Raw genomic sequence first — 25,332 nt, 5'->3', positions numbered from 1 at the left:
GCAATGCAGCTTTGGGCGGAAAATAGTAAAGGAAAACTGTTCCACAAATAGCAATTTTCTAAACATGCTACCTCGGCTGAAAAGGCCAGGAGGGTAGGGAGAGGGAGTGTGCAAGGCTTTGTTTCTATCAGTATATTTTAGTTCATATTGTTGCACTTGTTTAAGGTTGGTGTCAAATATGATCTATTGGGACAGCTAGTTAAAAAAAAAGTAGTAACAGTAGTAAATGTATGCAAATAAGTGTTGTTATCTCAATAATAATAATTCATTCTGGTAATGATGGAAAGACAGGTCCTGAATCCGAGTTCACTCTCTTAACTGGAGAGAAAAGAAATATTAGTGTCACACCACACTCGCCCTGAAGTACTTTGTAAGTCACTGAAGGAATACTGATGTAAAACAAACATGCAAGAAAAGTCAATTCTTTTGATTTACAGCATTCAGCTTCTGAAGTCTGCCATATACCATGGAAACCCACACCCAGATCCCTGCCTATTTACACCATTTTTCCATCAAAGCAATATAGTTGATTTAAAAGAGACATTCCTAGTTTACAACATTACTTGGCTTAGTATAATTCAGAAACCGAAAAATATTTCCAGAATTTCCTTTCCATTTTCTTTTTTTTTTTTTCTTTTCACTTTTTTTCTTTTCTTCTTCTCTCAGACCATTTTACTGTGGCAAGATACAGAACTGGATTCTATCAAACTAAAAATCTTAATGCTTTCCTTTTCCTAAGCAAGGGTGGTGTTAAGCAGGAAGGCAGGAAGGAAGGCAGGAAAACAGGAAGGAAGGGAGTTATCTCTAGCAGCTCAGTTGTCACTCTGTGATAATCTGAGGAAGCAGAGAAGAATTAGATTACATACTTAGATAGACTAATGACAATGCTATAGAAATTATCACAATTATCAGCAGAATGCTTAAAACTGACATTTTGTGACAGCTAGAAAATAGCGAGTACTCTCATGACTTAAATGAATTCTCTGCACTCATGTAGCTGGGCTGCCTTTTCTCCTCCAGAGACGATATTCAATATTTAATTGTCACTTTTCAGTACGTAAAATGCTTTTAGAGTAACTATTCCTTTAGGATAGTGAAATGTCTCTTCATTTAGTTGTACTACTCGATGTGATCTTTGAAGAAAAGACTGTAGAATTTATTGGGGAGAACAGTTAAATTCCGGGCCAAATTCATCATTATAAAATATGGGGATATATATTCTGAATTCAGCTCATTGGTTCCCATTAAAGTGGCTAGCAAATCTTTTTTAAAATTTATTTCTTATTTTTCAGTTTCACCACTGACTCTACCTTTGTCACTGAGACAAGAATTCACTCCTCCTCCCCTCAGCTGTCAAAATCAGGTGTGAAAATTAATCTATTTTTCTCAGATTACCTTCAGCAGTGAAATAAAAAAGGCAAAATTTTATCCATTATTTGATACAAAATGGTGTGCTTCACAAATATAACAACCATATTTAAGTAACTGAAAATTACCCCAGTGGAACCTGGGAAATGTGGTCAAGTCAAAAAAGAAATTGCTGTATTCTTCTTGACAAGACTGAAGGGACAGCCACTCTCTACAAGCTTTCAAAAAAAACCAAAACTGTGGCATTTGCTTGTGTGAGTAAATGTGTCTTCACGGCTGGATTTTTGCTGATATATCTACTTACAACAGGTGTTAATGAAACTCAAGAAAAGGGCAAACCTTCTTACATGTAGAGTTCACAAATTATCATGCTATTTTGATATACCTTACTTTGAGTATATCATCATCTTACTGATTGCATCTAAAGCAATCCCTCAATCTAATATTGATTTCTGAAGAAAGAATGACTGTCCATCAGTGGGCAAAAAGCTTTACATTTTTACTAATAAAAATGTAGGTAATATTTCATCAGATTTGGTGTACTTGAAGCTGGTATTCTAAACTTCTTTACTAAAACACATTTTTTAAATGTGTATGTTGATATAATTATTATTTGAAATGTGACTTCACTACCTATACAGTGTCTAGAGATGAGATCCTGAAACACTTCAGTACATGCGTAATGTGGATATTTCCATTAGAAATCAATGTGACAACATGCATGATGAAATGTAAGCACATGCAGAAGTGTTTCCCGGACCAGGGTTTGGTGAGCAGGAAACCAACAACAGTGATAAGAAATTCCATCATCTCCTTTGCTTTCACAGAGCAGGGTAAGATAAAGTGGTTTAAAATGCCTTTATTCCAGTTTTGCTGGTGTTCCCATTCTTGCTGCCATCTGGAAACAGGATGTTCTGAAACTCTGGATAAATGGCAACTGCATATATTTAATAGACTGAACCAAGACGCTCATATTTGTTGCATGCAGACAAATCAACTGTTTCTGTATACAGTATGTTGGACTTACCACCTCCTCAGAGACGCCAGTGTGGACAGATTAGAAAAGATGTGCCCCGGTCTAACAGATATATTACTCGTGCTTTTACCTTCTATCTCTGCCTAATAGATGAAACTAATCTTGTCAGTGGTGCATATAAAAACATAAATTACTTGCACAGCAGAGAGATAATAAATGTATATCATTTTCTGAAAACATTCAATCTGATATATCAACATAACTATTAGTACAATAAACAAGAGCTCTGCTGTGAGGAACTACTAACCACTGGTACATATTGAGCGAGCATTTACAGTCCATTATTTTGCATCAATACCTGTCTTTCAGTGAGGTCAAGGTTTACTGCTATCTCATATCGTCTCAGCCTGGTCAAATAGTTATGATGAGCAAATTCTGCTTCTAGCTCTCTGATTTGCTCCTTGGTGAAAGCTGTCCTTTCCTTCCTGGGTTTACTGTTGACCTCTGTCTTGTAGTTTCCTTCTTGGGAATCTGAAAAAAAAAGTGCAAAAATGGTTGTAATGACAAGTGTATAGCTAAATAGGAAACAAGCCTGAAGATAACAACAAGCTAAAATTAAATTCTTCAAACTTTCTTCTCAGAGAAACACACTCTTGCTTTCATTCCTATGGATTCTTTGCTGTAAATCAGGAAAGCAGCAGTAATCTGGCAGACGTGAGCTGCCAGATTCACACACGTCAAACTTTAGCTTAAAATCTTGCAGTGTTTAATTTTCTAACAATTCTCTGTAGAATTTCTGCAAAGCTTCAATTGTTTCCCACTTCTGGCAACTCTCAGTGCATCCAACCGGTACAGGATGTGTATCATTTGATTAGTGTTTTAATGAGTAATACTTCAAGAATCTCTCTCCTATCATTTTGCTAATACCTTAAGCCAAAGCTCTGTTTTAAAGCATACACTTTAGGGTTTAGTCCAATAAAACTTTCAGGGAAAGCTAACAGACAAAGCATAGGAAATTGAACACACATCAAAAAGAAACTGGTGAGCATGTCCATGGGATCTTCCCCTGCTTATGCTATGGTACAGGCTAAGAACTTTTTGCCACTGCTAGTATCAGTATAGGAAATTTACTACCACTTGAGCTACCTAATCTGAGGAGCTCTGCCGAAAGTTTCATTATCACCCTCATGATTCCTTTTACTCTCAGAAACAGGTACATTTGGTCCTAGCCCAAACTACTGAACTCACTAACTCAGTGACAGTCATTCTGTTGCTATCAGTGAAACCTGTTTAAATAAATGAAAAGAGTTCAAACTGGAAAAAAAAAAAAGGAGAGAGTGGAAGTAAAAAAAAAAAAAAGGGAAAGAAAAAAAAAAAGGACCAGACATTTGTAAGTCTGGGAATGATACAATACCTATAAATCCAAAATTAGCAGGAGAGCAGTAGGAGTATCATTAGTCAAATTCTGGCCTCACAAACCATCTTAAAAATGTCACAGATTAATTCACACTTCGGCTGCTGATTTAAATAGAAACGTGCATCAACATCCAAATGACCTGGCCCACAAGAAATCCCTCCCTGGGACTCCGTGTCAGATGAATCATCGGCGTGCCTGAGACTGTCCAACTGGCTAGTGAGTCTGGTTTCAAATCTCCATTTTATAAAGGTGTAAAAATATTTTCAGTTTTTGTCAGTCACTCTGTTGCTTGGAAGGAAACTTTGGTGTTGATTTTTTTTTTTTTAATGAGAACTGTTGATGCTTGACTCAGTGCTATAGTCATTAATTTAAAATGTTTTAAAGCTAATGGCTTCAGGTTACCAAACCTCTTTACTTTTGCTGACACGGAACACAGAACTTTGCTTCAAATGTGCAGTGTACTGCTGGCTGTATGGCTGAGGGTATCCACTGAATTGTTGAGTGGATCTGGGAGCTGTTCAGCCAGAACTGGAGTAGGGATTTCCTAGGATGGGACCCCATTAGATGGCAGACCCATTGACTACAGTGGAGGGCCAAGGTCTATTATCCAAACTCTACCCAGAAAATTTGACAGATCAAACCCATCTTAAACCTAGAAATTCACATTTCTTCCTTTATACTAGTTGGCAGACTAGAGTCACTGTAACTTCTCTCCACATTTTCCTCTTGCACAAACATGCACATTGCTTTTATTCCTTCAAATTTTCTTGTCTTGCCACCTCATTATAAGATCCAAATACTATTTAGATCACTTGTATATCAGCATTCCAATAAATCAATGAAGAGAGATACCTACATCATTACTCTTAGTAGCTGGGGTTACCATTCTTATACCACCAGATGTGTTTTGTATATGTTTGAAAGCAGGCGGTGTGCGTAGTCCTTATCTGCAGCATGACACAGATATGTATGTTATGCAGGTCATTGTTAAAGTCCTCTTGTAACTGTCTTGGTCACCCTATGCCTGTGTGAGACCATGAGCCAAGAAGCCTTCCCATGTCAGTACTCGCTGTAAGAAAGACCCATGGCTCACTGGTTTTCAAACTATAGGTTGTGATCTTAAATAAAAATAATGTACCTATAGATGACTGTGATACCGTATTGAAAATTAAATACTAGAAATGAAGACATAAGGCTGGATACGATACAGAAAGAGGGGTAATGAGTGTAAAACCTTAGTAGCTACTGCTGTTGTGCATATTCAAAGGGAAAAACTTCAAGAGTATCTATCCAAACATCTCCCAGGAGGTTACTGACCTCTGTAAATGAGTGAGACTTGTAACACGAGCAATTTTTCTGCAGGATGGTTCCATGAGGAAAACAGATTTGCTGTACAATCAGTAAAACCTTATATTTTTTCATAACAGTCAGAGCAAATGATTCCCAATTTACAAATGTGATTAACATCTAAATTACAGGTTCCTGGGATACTGGAAAGGGAAGGGATGCTAGGATAAGGAAAGGGAAATATAACGGCATGAGTGGCATATGTCTTTCATCTTTGTGAACACAGAGGATTCAGAACTGCTATCAGTTAGCCCACACAGATCCTGTGCAAATATAAGCATTCTTGGACAATTGGTCATTTAGACATTTCTACCATTGTTCAATACTACCTTCAAGTCAATGCTGGATTCTAAGTGCCTGACAGCCACAGTTTTGTTAGTAGTAAGATTCCAGACTGATGCAGCGGCAAAGTTGCAGGTTTTTATTTATTTATTGAGAATATCATTAAATGAATTTGTAATAGTTGAGATATTCTGAAAAAAAAACAAACAAACACAACCACAAGGTTTATACAAACATTTGCTAAAAGCAGAAGTTAGAGAAATAGGCAGAAACCTGGCACAGGTACACAGAAAGCTGACTCCATCTCAATACTGAAGGTAATGCAACAGAGCAACTGGAATCCTGGGAAATCTGTTTCAAAGATATGGCCAGCAAGACAATGGTGTTTTGTTCAATGCATTTGAGATATTGAAAATATATCTAAAAGGAGATTTATATGGATACCAGTTGGGTGAACACGAATTAGGAACTCTTGGTGTCATCTGACTTTCTCTCTACAGTGTTGCTGTGGTTCACATACAGGTTGCCTTTTAATGTCTTATTGATGTCGTACTGCTTGGAAGAGTAATTTTAGCATTTTTGGTTGTTTTAATTTCCAAAGCGATAAATTCAGGTTTACTGATTGTTTCTTTTTAACAGTCTCTACAGAGCCAAGATTGGGAACTCCCATCTCTTTCTGACCTTCAGGACTCTGTTCATATCGCTGGACTGGCTTCTCTTTGGTGGAAAATGGGTGGGAGACTTGGAAGAGATCCTTGGCAGAACTCATGTTAGCTTACATCTGTTTTGCAGCTGTTGCAACTAAGACAAGAAAAAGGTCCCAAGAACCTTAGTTTTCTTCTACTGGCTACATCTTATGCCAAGTAGTAGGTGTAGAGGCAGAGAACAAAGCGTAGGGGGATCTAAGTTAGACTACTTTCCTCTCAAAAGGCACACGTAAAATATATACAGATGGTACAAACCACTTGATGAAAAATACAGTAATCTATATTGTCTGTCTTCCGCCTTCTCCCAGACAAATTCTGGCACACTTTCAGAACATGCAGCCTACATGCAGGTATTTGTATCTTATCAGTCTCTCTTTTGGAAACCTTTGTTCTTTGGATGTCAAGTAATGTAGGCAGTTAAACACTGATTTGAGGGATGCAGATCATACCTCTTTCTTAGAACTGTTTTTATCACTTTTCAAAACCTTGAGGCAGCATCTTTAATATCCCTTATTAAATGCTTGTTGGTAACTGATGTAGAGGGTACCATTTGCAAAAACATTCAAAGTTATGAGTGGCTGTTCTACAAATCTTGGACAGACTCAGATTTTTCTTGAGTTTAATAATAGCTCAAAATTTATTACAAAAAAAAAAAATTACTAATCACACTATTCTTTAACCTCAAAAGTTACTGCTACTTTACTCTAAGGAAAGGATTGTTCTTTATCCCAACATTTGTATTGTCCCACCAGAGTTCCTATCTCCTTCTCTCTACATCAACAGATGAAGCATGCCAAGCAAACTCCTATTTGCAGAATATGAAAAGTGATCATTTTGGTATTTTTCCTTGTTATGTATGCCTAGGAAAAAAAAAGACAGGTCACTGAACACAGAAAAGAGACTGGTTGGGATATCCATGGCATAAATATCTGCTACTAACCAGGCATGGTCATAGTCAAAGGCAAAATGTGCAAGAAGCATTTGCTACTTTTGTTGGATTAGTTCAATAGCTGGCATACCTTTATTTCTCAGACAGAAATGAACATTCAGTTAATACTTGCATTGTAAAATCTCAGAAAAAAATTTTCAAAAATAAGTCAGGTTGCTAGTGTTCTGTTGGCAGTTAGATGGTTTTCAGATCCTGACATCCATATTGGGAGTGAGTAGTGACAGTAACCACTTATGATTTGTGACAAAAAGGCCATCATAATTTCACCCCTAGAATTGTTCAATATTCAGGTTTTACACTTTCGCTAACAGCTTGCAATGCTTATTCTCAAAAACCCCTACCATGAGCAAACTATTTCCCTGTAAATTTATGGTGAAGTTGGATAAATTAAATGTTCTTAATTGCATACCTTCCTATAAATGATGTTTGAGTGTTTGCAGAGAACTACTACACAGGTATTATTATATATACTTCAAAATGAAACAATCTGTACAAAGTAATCAATGCAAAAATCTTGTTACTTCTGAGTAGTTTGTGTGAAAGAATATTTCTTTCAAACTTAAATCCTCTACATTTGTTTGAATCACTAAAAGGTACACAAAAGTTTCTAAATACTGATAGGACACAAGGATGATACAGGATTCAATGCAAATGCTTGCTTGTTGTTTGGTTTTTTTCTTTGCAGATATTAGCAATATGAACTTAGGGAGAAGTATGATAGTATCAGGACAATAATCTAGCAAAATAACACTAACCTGAAATGCGCATATGAAGAAAATATGCAACTCTGTATTATTACAGTTCGAAAGGAATATTACAGAGAGGACTACTATATTTTTAATACTCAGAAGTACATACTGGTATACTTCTAAATTGCCTAATCCCGTTGTTTCTGATGCTTTATAGTTAATTATATTTTCTGACACAATGAAATCCTTCACTGAGAGACAAGCAAGGAGCTGGCGTAAAGGCCCCCATATGGTTCCTATTTTTTTGCCAGAAACTACGTGTGAGAGCAACATTTACCCAGAAATAGTCACTTTCAGACATTTTTGACATTTAACACAGAATACAATGAAGTTTTTCTATTATTTTTTTTCTAAATTTTCAATTCGAAGTTGCTCAGCATTAGTATGTAAGCTTACCCTGTGTCCAAAACCCTTTACTTTGCAGGATCTTAATTTGAATCCTTACTCCCTGTTGAGTATAATGTTTGTTAAAAAAAAAAAGTTAAGTCTACATAGCTGTGTTTACTTTGATATGTCTACTCTTATTTGCACCAGTTGTGACTATGCAGCCAAATGCTGCATACTTAATTAATCTATTTTTGTTTCATAATTTTCCTTCTCTTTACAGTCATTTAAATAATGTTCTTACAAAATTTTTCCTAGTTAAAAAGTATACTTTCAAATTACTGAACATATTCAGTCTGAGTGCCTCTTTTGACGATGTCATTAAAATTATTTCTGTAATTCACTAAATGTATTTAGAGCATCCTTTCTGAAAATTGGAAACAATAGCATCATCACTTCCATAATTCACAACTCTGCATGTGCAAATAGGCAAAGCTGCACAGTAGCACAAGTACGATGTCAAAAATTACACGAATCCTTCTTTTCAGTCTAATGAAAGCAAACTTTTGTTTGCTTATTGAGTTAATGCTTTCTAACAGTCTGTGACAATTAACAATTTAAAACAGCCTCATATCTGCACCCAATAAAAACACTGAACTGGCACAGCAAAACCTGTGAGTATTCTGAAACACACTATATACCATTCTAAACCATTACCTACTAGTTGTTGCTGCCAACATTTTGTTATTACTGCCTCCTGAAAGTACAAGTCTAGGAATTATACTGCAGTATCGGAAACACTGATTCATAACACTGTAATAGCTAATGTTGCAGGTTCTTGAAGATATCTCTGCTTAAAAAGATGTGTTTCTACCATCTCATCTAATCAATCCAACTTTGTAGCATGTACATGTCATTTCTTCGTCAAATCATGCAAATGTGGAAGACAACATATGAGTAATTATCATAGCAAGTAGATCTCTCTGTGGCAGACACTACTCTTTGTCCCAAATGTGTGTATAATTACAGCTTATGATAGGAAAAGAGACACAAGATTTCCCTGAAAGAAACTCTACAGGCTGCATTTTAACGTGACTTTGTCTACTGGGATTGCCAATTCCCATTTGGACTTCGGTAGATACATCTCTTACATGCAGCACCAAATAACACGTACTGGTCTTTTGCCTATTTACCAAATGATTTTTATAATTTGCTTTCCTGTAGAAGAGCTTCATTAAATGAAGTTTAGACCTGCTGGACCATCTCTCCACAGATTAGAGGTGATTAGAGTTAGCCTATAAAATTAAATCAAAAGATTTTCCATGCAGAAGTCTCTTAGAAAAAAGACCTCCAAGTGAAGAAAAAAATAGTTGAGATAGAAGTTTATATAACTTCTCTTTTTTGAGTCTCATCTCCTAGACATCTCCCACAGAGGCTCTTTCTAACTCGAAGCCGAATATAAATGAAGAGTGACCAAACCTACCCTAAACACTCTGCGTGCCTCAGTCATCATCATCCATCTGATAAAAACTCTTCCCTGGAAAGCAGCTGTATCAGAACTCCAAGGAGACATTAAATACTCCTTTTGACCCTACTTTATTGTATAAAAATTCTTGGGAAAATAGATCTTTTCTGCAAGATGGTACTTGAAAGATCTAAAGCATTGAAACTGTAGGAAAGTGGTTGCTTGAGAAAAGCAAAGAGTGTAAGACACATAGAACTTAGTTAATCATCTCTCAACAAGTCTTATCTCCCTAAAATGATGGGTTGTAGTTTTTCATTTTAGCTTGGCAAATTAGGGAGACCCTTGTCCTGCTGAAAATACTAGGAAGTTTTCTGGAACTCAGGTTTAACAAAAGGCCATATTTAATTCACATTAAAAAAAGATACCTAAAATACTTAAGTGATAAAGAATGCACTCTGGACTATTTAATCCTTTGGCAAGTAAGCTTTTTGAGGACATGCTTTCTCACAAGTATATGTAGATCTGCCTCTTTGTTGTAGTTAAAATATAGTTGTGGTTGCTCCACTTTAAATGACATAAAATGCTATATATTTAGCTTAAGACAAATGGAGATTTAGCCAGTAAAAATGGAGATGTAGCTGAGGAATGGAAAAAGTATGTTGCAGTGGCTTCCTGCTAAGAAAAGTCACCAGTAATATACCAAAATATAACAGTATGTTTCCTGCATGCGCTACCTAGAATTTAAATACCATGAAAATAGTTGGGTTTTTTTTCTGTAAAGATAGGATGCCATTGTTAATGTATTAGAATCCAAATTACAGTGGGGATGGGAACGTATGTCAAGCAATACATTTTACAAACCTTTTTTATATCTTCAATTCCTTATAGAAATGGCCATTAGTTTTATGTGCTTTTACAGTTACATTCAAAGTCTCTTGTACTTAAGTAGCATTAAATTCCAATGCAAGACTACCCATGTTTGCTTCCCAAATGGCAGTCAGGCCTTGCTAATAATTCTGTTGCTTAGAAAGTGCAGACTTTGTGGATATTATTCTTTGAATCAGTGAGTAAAACACTTTTAATGTAGTTACTTGGTTACTCCATGTAAAAATGTCAATTATTTAATTTTCAGATATCACTAAATCAAATCTTCATTGTGAATTTCCAAATATCCTTCTAATAAACAATTGCTGTGTTTTATCCATAGGCAAATAGACTACAATTTTTTTACACAGTCACATTATCCATAGTTTGCAGAAATCAAGGTGTAATTTGATTACAGACTTCACTACGTGTACAGCCTAAAGCTCTTTCTTCCATAGTTGATGTGCTACATATAGATAGTGCCATTGCCTCCACTCCTCAGACACAAGGCATTACATTAGAAAAAAGTAAAAGCCAGAATCTGTAGTTATTCTTGTAGATCACTGTGCTAAAATAGGTACCTTCACTAGAGCAAATGACCCAGAAAAGAGTGTGCCATCTGAGCCAGTTTCTTAGCATAGGCCAAGTTCTTCCCTAAATTACAGTGAGAAAGCTGGACGAGCTCAAGAATTTCAGTGGAATCTCTTCTCAATCACAAGGGTGTTAGAGCTAATTTTGATCCCATTATAAGTACTGGTTTACTTTCTCTATGATCGTGAGAAGTCTTGAGTTAAATAAAGAAAAGTATTTTCTTAGGCTCCCATATATATGTTTTCTCAAAATGTACAGGAGAAACTTACAGTCAAAATCTTGCTGACTTTTAAGTTTGCTTTTTAAAAGAAATTTATTGCAATTGCATAAGCTCCTGTCTGAACAAAAAAAATAAATAGTTTGCACATAAGCCAAAGAATCAAGGATTTTAGTTTTCCATACTAAGCAATAAAAGTTGAAACACTTTACAGAAGTTTAATACAGTTGGAGTTTCTTTAGGGTTCCATATTGCCTAACTCACCCAAGCTTCAGGATAAAGTTACACAAAGGAAAATATAAATGGGTACCAAGAATTCAACTTTTAACTCTTTCTAAGAATTATTTTGCTGCTACAGGGAACAGGAAGCCATTTCACAGTGGTATTTTTCAATGTAATTTTTCCACGTGTGTTACACCGGCTTATTTTTTTTCTCATTCATCATGGAACAGATTTCTTTGGAACCTCTTAATGATGTAGTGAAAATTTTATATATGTTGAACATATGACAGAAAAAAATAGTGTCTGGAGGAAACCTAACATCCAATATTACTGTTTAATCCTATGTTAGTGTGCCTTTCTCCCTTTTTTTTTTTTTAATTCAGTCTACCTCAAATGTTTTTACTCTTTCTAAAACCTGTCCTCTTTAAACACCCATAACTGGCCTCTAAAGTGTATGTAGCACCTTGCAGAACTGCAGAATCACAAATCACCTTCCATTTCACAGTTGTGATGAATGTCGCAGTCCCCACAAGCAATTCCACGCGGTCATTCACTACCTTAGTGGCTGCCCCTGTTGGACATGGCTCAGCTAGTGTGGCATTACAGCTTTCAGTGTGAGGCACAAATGTAATCCCTGTCTGGGTCTTTAAGAAACACAGATTTCTGTGCAAATGTATTGGCCTGCATATGTTTTAGTGACATATTTTGTAAATCTTATTATCCCTCAGAAAGCATTAAAATGAGCCCAGCTGTGCTCATAACATACCTTAGTAGATATCCAGACCTTTTCTTAGGAACAGAAAAACACACACACGTGCACACTCTCATACCCAACAGGGTTGCTGTTCTGAGTGTATTCTACTATTTCATTCACAGTTTACTTTACAACATTGTGCTGAAGTATAACACTAACTGTAAAATGGAAAAACAGTGAAAAGTACTTTCCCACATACAATTATATGGAAATACCTGTCTTTCAAGGGAAACCAAAGTAAAAAAGGTTGTAAAACAAAATTTTTCAGATGTTTAAACTGTTTATGCCATTGGCTTTCGGACCAACCCTGAAAGTTTCATTTTTCACTTAAAATGATTACTGTCTGTTAATACTTGACAGAAAATCTCCTATTGACTGCTTTAGAAGTTCTGACTATCAGCTGGTGTTGACTTACAGGTTCCCTCCCCTACTTAGCAGCATGCCACATTTTCCTTTCTTTGTGTTTTCTCAAATAATTATTGTAAATGGCAGAATCAACTAAAAACACCCAAAGGATTTGTCATGTTTGAAGCTAACACAATTTCCTTTTTGAACTATAGTACAATTGTTAAAGGATGGAAAAATGCTCACATAATTAAACAGAAAATCCAAAATAGTTCTCTAAATAGTATAATTGGTAAAGGAAATAAATCTCTAAAAGAAATAAAATCTAGCTAATAATGCATGTTTAATTTTCTGCTAAATCTATTTTACTATTAATTTTACAGTCTGGGAGGGTATTTTCATGACTAATTTTTCTTGATTGCTAACAATCAAAGTTATACAGTTAAAGATTGTGACTCATAATGGAACACTTTGGCAGTGCAATAAAAAAAAACTTTCAACTTTGATGTGAGCAAAAAGTTGTAACATAATTGTTTGGAGTACTTCCTATTATTTTAAGATTAGAGTGCAAGAAAATACTATGTATCTAAGAGAGGAGGTTACTTAAAGTATGGGTTCAAGTACAGCTTTTGAGATGGCAAACTTTCATGCCATACTTGTGCTGTGCCCTTTTATATGTATGATATAGAGAGACTATAGTTAAAGTAACCCAAGTCCACAGTATGTTAGTCAAATCAAAAGGACATTTTGTCCCCAGCTTCATTTCCAACTCCTTTTCAGTAATGGAAAGTCTTTCTGTAATCACTAAACTCATTCAAAAGCAAAAATTTTTATTTTCCCCAATCAGAGAGCCCATTTGGCACACAAATATTAAATGATATGGCCTGACTCTTCCATCATTCATCTCACATAGCTTGCTGTATACAAGCTAGAGAAGAAAGGCCTTCCTGGTAAAGTAATGTGCTAGTGAAATAGTCTGACAGTGCATGTCAAAGCATAGTAAATCCTATATATGTTTTACAATCCCAGACAGTATTTATTTTACTCTTTTAAACAAAGCTCATTTAAAATACCTACCTCTACTGGGATAAGAAAATTAGAAAACATTCATTACAATTCAAGACACAAGTTGGGTAGGTATAACTTTTTTCTCCATCCTAAAAGTTGTAACACTAAAAACATATGAAGAGCTTATTTAATTGTACTGTTAAAACAACTCAAATCAGTGCCCACATTCTCCAATGTGATCGGTTGTCACCTCCAGTAATGGCAGGCTGGAGGTAAAACATAAGCCCCCCTTTTAACTCCGAAAAGTGTTGAAGTCCACCTTTCTAAAAAATTAAAACTGGTGTTTTATTTCTTTGCTTTTCTTCCCATCCATATAATCTAGGATTTGATCTCTGCAGTAAGAGTAGACACAATAGATCAATAGATCAATAAATTTTTAGCGTACCTACTGGATGTAGAGTGCACTCTAAAAAGCAGAGGCTCGAAGCAACAGTGAAATCCCAGCATGTATACTGGTAACCAGCAATTCCAGGGCTGGACTTCATACAACAGCAGTGAATGCTGCATTAGGAAGGGAGGTAGATAAATCCCCCTCTAAACCTCAGAAAATACCTCCTGAACTCTGCTCTGTCAGCTCTGAAAAAGAGTATGTAGCACCTTTCAAATTCAAGAGGTATATAAAGAAGTGGAATAAAGTTCTGCAACTTTTGCAAAAAAATGAGGTATAGCAGTTAGGCACGAGCTCTGGGGCATTACTCTTTTCAGTATAAAACTTTATTCCATCTACTTTTAAACTACTCAGTTACTGAGTTTCCACCCAATTAAGTAAGATGATTGTATATTATACTATTTTTATCAAGGATATCTTATTTTAAAATTGTACAGCTTTGAAAAACCTTTGCCAATTCTTTTTACCCATTGACAGCCGCCCTTAATATGGCCTCTCACTTTGCTGCTCAGGATCTGGATGCAAAGGGGGATGCCTACAAACAAGGGACTGTTTGCTTAGCGTAACCATCCCTGCAATACACTGGCTGATAGTTTCTATTGATGCAAAACAAAACCAGAGCTGTCTGATCTCAATTGTCTATTGCATGACAAAGTGTCAATAGGCAGATGTAAAGTGTTGAACAACTTCATTCTCTGTCTTACCTACTGTTCTGCTGAGAGCTCCTTAGCAGCACAGCACTTTTAGGATTCATCTGCTTGCTGTCCAGCTATTTAAAGTGTCCAACTAGCATGACTTGCATCTCCCTTCCTTTCTGCAGTCCCTAGTGACTCCAGTCAATAGAACAACTGTCACTAAGGCTTGGATTTATTGCAGAGGCTGGACTGATCATGCTCTGGTACTGCACAACCCTATAAAAATGGTTCTTGTTGGATAACTGCACTGGGTTGTTTTACATTGTTGTGATGTTTTCCAGGGTATTTATAGGCCTCTGGGGCACTGAAAACATGGAGCAATATCTTCTTTCACAGATGTAAATACAGGTTTGAGTAAATAGTTAATTTATGCTGGTGTTAGAGCATTTGGCAGATCTTCCCAGTCCCAAACAAGCTTTCTCCATCTTTAAAAACAAAAACAAAAACTGGATATTGACTTTCTCTGTTATCCAAAAACCTGGCTTGCTTCTTAAGCAAAATTGGACGCAGTTCATTTTACAAATCTGAGACAAAAATCAAAAGGAAAGGAGGGTAAAATGTTGGTCTGTTATGGTTATAACTATGCTGAACTCATATGAAAAATCAAAGACCATAACATGCTGATACATCTGATGTTTTTATGCAGGATTACCTTGTTACCATTAAACAGCAAAAAGACAGCTACTGTTTAACTGAAGAAACTGATGGAAAATCCTCATTACTATATAAACACTGGTTTATGCATAAAAGTGTTTAGTTTATGCATCTGTGCATTTAGCTGAATATTAAGCTTTTTCTAAACATAATTTGGTACTTTCCTACTCCCATATATTTTCACTTTCTTTTTGAAAGCAGGAAATCTGTGTCTTCTCATGCCTTGAAATGTAAACCAAAAAAAAATTAATGATTTTTGTACTATGCTTCATTTTGTATCAGCCAACCCTCCAGGAAAACCCAGTACTTTACTTCTAGAATTGTAGTTTCACTTTAAAGCCTGTCTTTTCTTTTGTTGTTTTTTTTTTTTCCTTTATTTTCAATGGAGATTTTTGTCTACTGTCACTGTAAAAGACCTCATTGGTTACATCACCTACTTACTCTATTTTCAGGTTTAGACTGCTTGCTTATTTGGTGTTCTGTCATTCAAAAATGTATAAATAAACCCGTTTCCATTCCTGGTTCCACAAATTTCACCTCTTTCAAGCAGATCTAGTCCCTATTAAAAATCTCCATATCAACTCCTTTCTTTCTTCACTCATTTTCATGTCAGCCCAACAAGCCCTTGATGTAATAAAAGGTTTCTTGAGTAACTACCATTCAAGTTCATCTTCAGTTTTATGGACAAAATGGGAAGACATTTATAAGACAAGACCATAAAAAAATCACCAGGCATTCCAACTCAGATTGCGTCAATAATGACCAGATAAGAAGTTCAAGTTAAACATCCTTCAGTGTATTAATGAGCAATAATTCACCCATATATTAACATGCAAGTCAAACACAATTATTTGTATGGATGGTGTCCTGTTTGTAAATAGGACATGCCCTTCTAAAGCTACTGAATAGATCCATACTTTCTTTTGTGTATCTTAATATGTCAAAAGTGCCCTTTAATCATTTAAGCACCAATTGGCTGCCGGTCCCTAGTGGTGTCCCCCAGGGATCAGTGTTGGGCCCAGTTCTATTTAATATCTTTATCGATGATTTAGATGAGGGGATTGAGTTCACCATCAGCAAATTTGCAGATGACACTAAGTTGGGGGGGACTGTCGATCAGCTGGAAGGCAGGAGGGCTCTGCAGAGGGACCTGGACAGACTGGAGAGTTGGGCTGATTCCAACGGGATGAGGTTCAACAAGGCCAAGTCCCAGGTTCTCCACTTTGGCCACAACAACCCCCTGCAGCACTACAGGCTGGGAACAGAGTGGCTGGAGAGCAGCCAGGCAGAAAGGGATCTGGGAATTTGGACTGACAGGAAGCTGAACATGAGCCAGCAGTGTGCCCAGGTGGCCAAGAAGGCCAACGGCATCCTGGCCTGGATCAGGAACAGTGGCCAGCAGGACCAGGGAAGTGATTCTTCCCCTGTACTCAGAGCTGGTGAGGCCACACCTGGAGTACTGTGTCCAGTTCTGGCCCCTCAGTTCAGGAAGGATATTGAGGTGCTGGAGCAGGTCCAGAGAACAGCAATGAGGCTGGTGAAGGGACTTGAGCACAAGTCCTATGAGGAGAGGCTGAGGGAGCTGGGGTTGTTTAGCCTGGAGAAGAGGAGGCTCAGGGGAGACCTCATCACTCTCTACAACTCCCTGAAAGGAGGTTATAGCCAGGTGGGGGTTGGTCTCTTCTCCCAGGCAGCTATCAGTAAGACAAGAGGGCATGGTCTTAAGCTCTGCCATGGGTGGTTTAGGTTAGAGATTAGGAAGAAATTCTTTACAGAGAGGGTAATCAGGCATTGGAATGGGCTGCCCAGAAAAGTGGTGGATTCTCCATCCCTGGAGGTTTTTAAGATGAGACTGGATGTGGCCCTTAGTGCCATGGTCTAGTAACCACGGTGGTAGTGGATCAAGGCTTGGACTTGATGATCTCAGAGGTCCCTTCTGGATGACTGATTCTATGATTCTATGAATTCCAATTTGGTTTTATTGGATTTGCTTTAATTTGTACTGACAGGTAATAGGAGCTCATTTCAGACAGTTTATTACTACTTGAAAATATTCATCATTAATTCTCAGAGAAGAGACACTATTAGGGTACTCGTGCATGAACCTCCTAAGACTTAAGGGTTACATAAATACATAAATACATTTTTATAATGCTACTTGGAAAAGACTACAATTCAAAGACTGAAGAATACCTGCTGCAGCTAGAAAAGCTAGTTCCCTATCTAGGAGGACATTTGTTTCATTCAAAAACTGTAGAAAGAGCCCAGAAGTTCTTTCTTTGAATGACGACATTTGCACGCAAATAGAATGAGAAAAAGAAAGTTCCAAATATGTTATTCTTTCATATTAGTGTAGCAGTGTTGCTTAAACAGCCTCCTCATTATACTGGACTATACTGCATACTATCAAATGAAAGCCCATGCTCCCAAGAGCTGACAATGCGTTTGTTGTATGCTACATCTCACTTCTTCATGGTGGTAACAAACAAGTGAAAATGTTGCTCACTGCATCCCAGCTATCATCCTCCTGGACATTATACCAGAGCAGGTTTTAAGGAAAGACAGGAAAAACATCACAGTTGTGACCTATCTTTGACAAGACCTTGATCCTTGTTCAAGTAAGGTGTGGCAAGAACTGGCCAAATTAGTGTAATTACAGATTGTTTTACGTATAAACACAATCAGACAAAGTTCACATTTTAAATAACAGGGGAAAAGAAGGGCACAGGGCATTCAGATTGTGTATGATCTAGTCAAATGTATACAAACAGGGGATGATGTTCCTGGACAACTGCAGAAGCAATGGCAACAAAGTCTGTTTCTCCAAGTCTAAATGGTCCTCTTAAGTGACCCAATTCTGAAACTTCTTACAGTTCCTTATGACCAAATTTTTTCTCAAAGGTTGTGGGAAATTAAAAATCATAGGAAAGAGGTCAGACTTAGGTTCAGCAAAAGGCTAAAGAAAAGAAACATGCTGGGGTCTAAACCAAGAATGAAAGGATGAAAGCAACATGAAAATGATACTTAGTTCTTAGCAGACCTCTGCAGACATCTCTGAGATGGTGACCAACCTTTTGTGAGAGCTGTGTCAATAGAATAGTAATTCAGATGCTTTTTTAACATCTGAAAGCACCATTTTTTTGGATATAAATCAGAGTATCTTCTACATGACAAATTGGTAATATGGAATATGGGTCTGATGTATTCCTGTTATAAATTAAGAATTCAAACAGATTAAGAAACCCTAATAGATCAAAATCTGACTTAAAATTTTAGAAATATATTTAGGAAGCAGAAATACAAGCCACAATTACCCAAAAATGGTTCCAAAGTGGAAGCAAATTCTGAAATTATATAGGTGTCATTGCAAATGCAAGATAACCATTTGTCAATAGAGAACTATGAAATTCAGTCATTTATTTTTAGGCAACTCATATGACAGATTGCCCAGGAGTAAAATCACTTATCAGTTTCTAGACTTTCATTTTCCTAGGCATATTTAGAAAACAGATATTTTGGAACTCCCTTTGCACACAGCAGATGTTTAGGGCAATCAAAATAATTTTCAAAACTTGGTAAAAGAACGCACATAGTGTATGCAAGTCATTAGCTCAAATCCAGTTCTGAAAACCTGTTTACAAATCATATTCCCATGGAGCACTCATACAGGATATGAACAATAAGTTGTTTCACAGCTCCCAGAAATGAGTGTGAGAAGAGAAAGAAGTGGTAGAAATGCTCAGAAAAATATATTGTCTTTTGTACCCATTTTTCTAAGGAAAATGACTTTCAATGACCCATAATGTTGTTCCATTTTAGTCATTTCTCTACATCCTCTGCTGCTATTGATCATCAAATATACCTATCCCATTTTTAACTGGTTATTACACACAGACTTCTCTCAAATCCAGAACCCTGTGAATCAGTATGAGTACAATGTCCTGGACTATCTGTACTATTCCTTTCTCAAGCCATTCAATATTCCTAAAAAAGTAGTAAAGAACCAGTAAGGGCAATAATGTTGAAATGACAAAAATTATGTTCAGCTCCTCGTTTACTCTAAATCAATACTAAGAAAAATGTAGGAAATGGCAACGTTATATCCGGAACAAATCATCACTTGGACAAAGCATAGCTGACTCTAGACAGGACCAAAGTACTTGTCTGAAATGCATCCTTCTCTCCAAATGCCTTCCGCCTCACTTCCCCTCCTCCTGATGTTAAGACGTGCAGGCAGATGCCCTTGTCACTGCCTAGCCCCTGTGTATTTGCTTGGATTGATGCTCACTGTGCTTAGCTCGCACTCCAGATGATGAAGATTATGCCCTGTCCTACCCGAAACAAAGCAGGCACCAATGAGCAGAATTTGCTAACTGATGTAATGCATATGCGGGTATTAAGTCACGCGTCCTCAAAAAAAAGTTTGAGTTGCTACATAAACACTCAAGTAGTCTGCTTAGCGTGAAGATTCACGTGACCATTTCCTTTCCTGCTCTGTGCACTGGCTCCCCTTTGAAGTAAGGAGTCTGCTTCAAGGTCTCTCTCCAGCTGTTTAAAACCCCCACAGAAATATCTTGAGCAACCTGGCAACTTTTCCTCCCAAGACAAGACTTTTCCAAGACAATTGTGCTCTACTGAAGCAATTCTTAAACTTAGGAGTGGGAGAGGCTCATAAACACAGACCCAGGTCTTTTTTCCCAACAAGATTGAATCTCCATTCCCATAAAAGTGTGGCTTCAGAATTCATGGTTTACAGGAACAGATAAAAAACTCTCAACTCTGATTTAGTAAATTATGAACATATACACTACTGTATGTAGTACATACAGGAAGAAGTTAATTATTTTCTGTCATATTAATATAAATAATTCATGAACATGACACCTTTCAGTTCTCATAAAGTATCTTAAAAACTGTTTATTATTTCAGTTCATCTCATACTAAAAGCACTCAACCAGCATAAATAAAAACAGTGAACCAGTCTGGAAAACATGATTGTAGTTTTTGCTCTGTACACCCGAAATTTTTGATGTTTACATGGAGCTTGCCCAATCATTCCAAACTTAGGCTTATGTGACTGAAGTAATTCATAGAAAAGAATCATGGAATCACAGAATAGTCTGATTTGGAAGGCACCCACAAGGATCATCGAGTCCAACAGACTGGATTTTTGCTGTCTGCATGATACATTTTTTGGGTCAATTTTTTTTGGAAGACAAAGTAAACAGGAAATTCACAAGCATTTAACTGTTATAAAACTAGCTATCATATTAAGGACAGAAGTTTCAAAGTTTTGAGCTCAGTATTATTTAAAATAGCTTGAAGATTCCATTTTAGCACTACCTCATCCAACTATTTTTAATCTGGAAAAATCTGCTTTTTCACTGCATTGTTTATAACCTCAGAGATATTAAATGAATCAAGAGGGAAAGTAATCCCTTATTTGCTCACCAAAATATAAAAATATTCTTTACAGTTTTTATGTAACTTGTAAGTGCATGTATTGTAGAGTTAGCTGTTTAGTGGCCCTCAAATTTTCTTTCTTCCTGCAACAAGGTGCTTTAGCAGTTACACAGATAGATCATCTAAGGACATAATAACACAATAACCCTTACAGAATATTTATCCACACATGCTTTAGGTATTGTGTTTATTTAATAGGGTTTATTTTATTTATTTTATTTTTTGCCCTTTTTTATAGATCAGATTGAAAGTGACAGTACCAGGATTCCCATTCATGCAGAAGGCTGCATGCTACCTGATTGATATAAAGATACAGGTATGCAGATGTTTCTTCATATGAACAAACCTTTTTTTGTTAATGATGGGCTATAAACCTCTGGGAAACAAAAAAAAAAAAGCTAGATTTGAAATATAATATTTTCAGCTAATTCAACTTCTATAATCTCTCTCCTGTTCTCTTTGATTATTCCCACCATTTCATTATTTGCTCACACATTTTTCCTGTGACACAATCAAGACCTAAACAGTTGCATAGCTTCAACAAATGTGCCTTTTCAAGACTTGAAGCTACAAAAATACTTTTGAAAAATCATCTCTAAGCACATTTTCATTTTGCACATGGATTCATTTCAGAATATTTTGGCAAATGTAAAGTGGAAAATAATCTCATTTTTTTGAACAAGTAGTGTGTTTTGTAGGAAGTGAACTGCCATACGTATGGCAGACAGATACACGCCTTTCTTTTCCTTGCTTTTGTTCTGTTATTGACAAAACCCCCACTTATATGGGATTACACATTTGCCAGGAAATATATATTGTCAGCTGGAGCCCCAGATTTGTTCCAGGAGTTTCCAAAATCAGGTCTAGCATCTTGCACTACAGCAAGTGCCATACTCCTTTTGGTTTAGTTTCACACCACTTTACTATAGGTCTGTTTTACATTTCCACATCAGTAGTGCAAACCATTATAAATACAGAGAAAGGAAGGAGGAAGGGAAGCCCCATTCCACCTTCACATGAGGTCTTGTGGTGGGGTATGCTCCTGGCTCAGGAGCCACATCTCACTGGCTCCACACAGCACTTTCTCTCCAGTTCCTTTCAATCCTCTAGTATCTTCCCACCAAGGAAGATAAGAGACACTTCAGCACTGTGCTGGAATCATGCAAACTCTCAGTTCATGGCAGGAAAGAGGTAGATGCAGAAATGTCCCTTTAAGTGACTACTACTAAAAAAATGTAAATTTTTTTAGAAGTCCATATTAACTTACAAAAATCACTATATACTCAAAGCATCAGAAAGCAGTCTGAATACAGGGGTTAGAATATATGTTTTGACAGGACAGAACTGAAGCCTGTGGTTATGCTTGCAGTAATTACAAGAATAGTTTCTACCATATTGTGAGCTCAAAATGTGAAATATTAAATTTGCTAGCAATAAAAAAGAAAGTGGAATGTCATCATGAGTCTGAAAATAAGTCGATTAAAAGGATCTGGATAAGAACAAATGAAATATTTTATTTATGGGATTAAAGACAAAAAAATATTACTGGATGTGAATACAAATCCAAGATAGAACTTTTAATGAGCATATAATAACACTGTTTTCCAACAGTAACACTGCTTTCCAACAAAGAAAAAAAAAGCCATTGGAAATACTGATGTTAAAACTCTTAACAAGCACCAATTATTTAGAAACAAGCATAAAAATGAAATGGATAAAAAAAAATGAAAGGTTTTTCAATGCTATTTATAAACTATGTTGTAAAGCTGTCCCATTAAAAAAATTCTCACTAGCTTATGCTGGCCATGGGGTCCACCCGAAACAAAAATTCATTAGATTTTCCTAAAAGTGCTGTATTTCTTCTATTATTGATGTTCCTTTCATGAGTTCACCTTCCATTAGCAGTTTCTTGTAGTTTTGATATTTACAGACACTTGTACAGGTCAAAGTCAGCTTTTTATTGGGAAGAAAGTTTAAAGCTCCTTTGTTGAAATTGATTGCAAATTTTTAACAGGGACATTTTCCTTCAATTTTATAAAGTAAACTGTGCTCATTAACTTAACCTAAAAATGAGTTACAGAAGCTAAAACCAATCTTTTTTTTCCTCTCACAACCACTATGCTTGCTTGTCAGAAGCTTAACTTCCACCAGCAGCAGATCAGCAGCAGATCAGCAGAGAACAACCAGAATGAATTAAGGACTTTACTAGCTTTTCCAAACTAGTTTTTCACATTGAAAAGAGGTAAAAGATAACACTTAAGCCATAGATTGTTTGTAGACAGAGACTGCAATGACATAAATCCCAAGATTAAGGGATTTCTTTACTCAAGAGTAAAGAAAAAGCAGATGCAAACTAACACAAGAACACTTGGTGCTAAAAGCAGTCGAGGCCCAGAGAAGTGACCTGTGGAATGAAACACAAAGTGCAGGAAGCAGAGGACCATCTAGTTGAAAAACGGAGTCTGAGAAGTGTGAAGGTCAGAAATATGGCACCAGGCAAACCACAGCTGATGCAATGGATGTCACAGACCTAGAAGAGTATCCTGGACTTTTTCAAATTTCTTCAGTCCCTGTAAAACTGGCTTGCTTTAAGTAGTTTCCAAGGACCTGCCATTCATTACTTGGCTAGGCAAGCTCACTTTCACTGAACACAGTACTCTGAGGTTTGTTTAAATTCCTGCTCTGAGGAAATCTACTGTACTTTCTAGCAGGTGTGAGAACACTGAGGCTCCTTCAGTTGCAGCTCATTTCCACTTACTAACTACTTTATCTCTGTGGATGAAGCAAAAGTGACTTTTGTGTTTCCTGGCAGTCTGCTGCTTCAAAGAACCTAATAGTGATTTGTTTATTTCAGAGGAAATGGAGACCAGTCAGTGATGACAGATTTATTGGTTAAATGGACATCACAAAAAAAAATTTCATGAAGTACAGGCTGGCTCTAACCACACTATGAGAACTCATGGTAAGAGGTGATGTGCATTCCAGAAGTCCAGTCCTATTTAATCCACTCCACTCTACTCTGTACATTTATATAGCACCTTTCACACAATTTCCAAGAGCTCTGTACAGAAATGCAATAATCACTGTACTGAAAAATATCCAGGTATATTAATGGCCTACATTTAGACTTGAAAATACAGAAAAAGGAACCAGACTCTTGAATATCTCCTGGCAATGAGTCAGTCAGTGACAGGCAAGAAAAAAATGGATGTCCTATCGCTTCCAATTAAAGCTCAGGATAGACAAGACTTCCTTAGTTCTGGAGAGACAATTCACAATATGGCAATTCACAGTAGCTCCTAGTAGATGAGAAATTTGGATTGGAGCAATAAAACGTGAAAATTGATATGAAACTTAGTGAGACCCAATATAAATTGTACAATATGGTTGATCAAACTCAGTCCAACAAGAGGAAAAGGGTTTTCAGCAGTTGGGAGGTTTGCAATGCATGGAGATTTATTCTGAGAATTGCATAGTTCCAATGTGAAAAATAAATAAATCAAAACATTGTAGAGAAAGATACTACCAGATTTATGTTGCTATAGTCTTTCAGTGCTAACTGGATGTGATAATTGCATCTGCCAAAGATGGTAAAATACATTTAGAATAACATACAGGAACCTGTTTTGAAAATCCCGGATAACCAGATAACTGCTCTTTCTCTGTAAGGGTGAAGAACACTGATCAAGGCAAGCCCTGAGATATAACCAGTAGGATATTCCATTTGATCTGGATTCAATTTCAGAAAAATAGCTGGCTAACGTTATGCATCAACCAAACAAACACACCATTTGGAAAGAAGCTGGAATATTTGTTGAGGCAGAGGAATATATTTGTAAATCACCTCTATACATATGGTTGGCTAAAGCACATCTGCCAATAATTGGTTCAAAAAATCATCAAAATAGTAAGAATTCCTCTATTTAAGATGATAAAATAGAGAGTGCTATTTATTCTTTGGAGCCACATACCTGCACAAAAATACCTCGATCCACCCAGCATTTAGAACTGGAATTATCATTGCATTTTGAGTCCTCCTACTCCCCAGTCTAGCTGGACATCCTGAACGGTTTCTCTCTGTTTATACATAAGGAACTGTAAGCTAGTTTTTCTCTTTAAAAACCAAAGATCTGAAGTATGGAATAACTGCAGCCCTGTGTAAAGATTATAGAAGGAAATTAAACTAGCAGATCTACGTGGGGATTGCTGTGGGGAGCATAGTCATGGTGACTTGCCTGAAGTAATGTACTTGCTTCTCAGCAGGGCCAGTTTGCCTGGTAAAATCATAATGCCGACCTGTTGGAAACTCAACTTTTTCTCCTTGATTTCTTTACAGTTTCTTATTTCAAAGCCACCCATCTCCTCTAATTTTTTGGGATGCAGGGTATCATGGGGGCTTGCTTATTAAAATTTAGTCCTAATCTTTTAAGCCTACTAATAGCCTTACTCTTTTAGTAATTAAATCTAAATTTTAAAAACTCATAATC

The 25,332-nt window shown here is 36.6% G+C and overlaps 1 protein-coding gene across 2 annotated transcripts in view; it reads right to left on the bottom strand.

The window, feature by feature from the left end:
* MEOX2 (mesenchyme homeobox 2) overlaps positions 1 to 25,332 on the bottom strand; it is a 168,975-nt gene that overhangs the window by 11,333 nt on the left and 132,310 nt on the right. For both annotated transcript variants that reach the window (XM_018075860.2, XM_008920359.2), the window contains one exon: positions 2,703 to 2,875. In XM_018075860.2, the coding sequence (XP_017931349.1) occupies positions 2,703 to 2,875 (173 nt within the window). The remainder of the gene's footprint in view (positions 1 to 2,702; positions 2,876 to 25,332) is intronic.

Source organism: Manacus vitellinus, unplaced genomic scaffold (assembly GCF_001715985.3).
Source record: "Manacus vitellinus isolate BGI_N305 unplaced genomic scaffold, ASM171598v3 scaffold_3_pilon, whole genome shotgun sequence".
Taxonomy (NCBI): Eukaryota; Metazoa; Chordata; class Aves; order Passeriformes; family Pipridae; genus Manacus; species Manacus vitellinus.
Note: the sequence above shows the minus strand (reverse complement) of the source record. Positions and strands in the feature narration are given on the sequence as shown.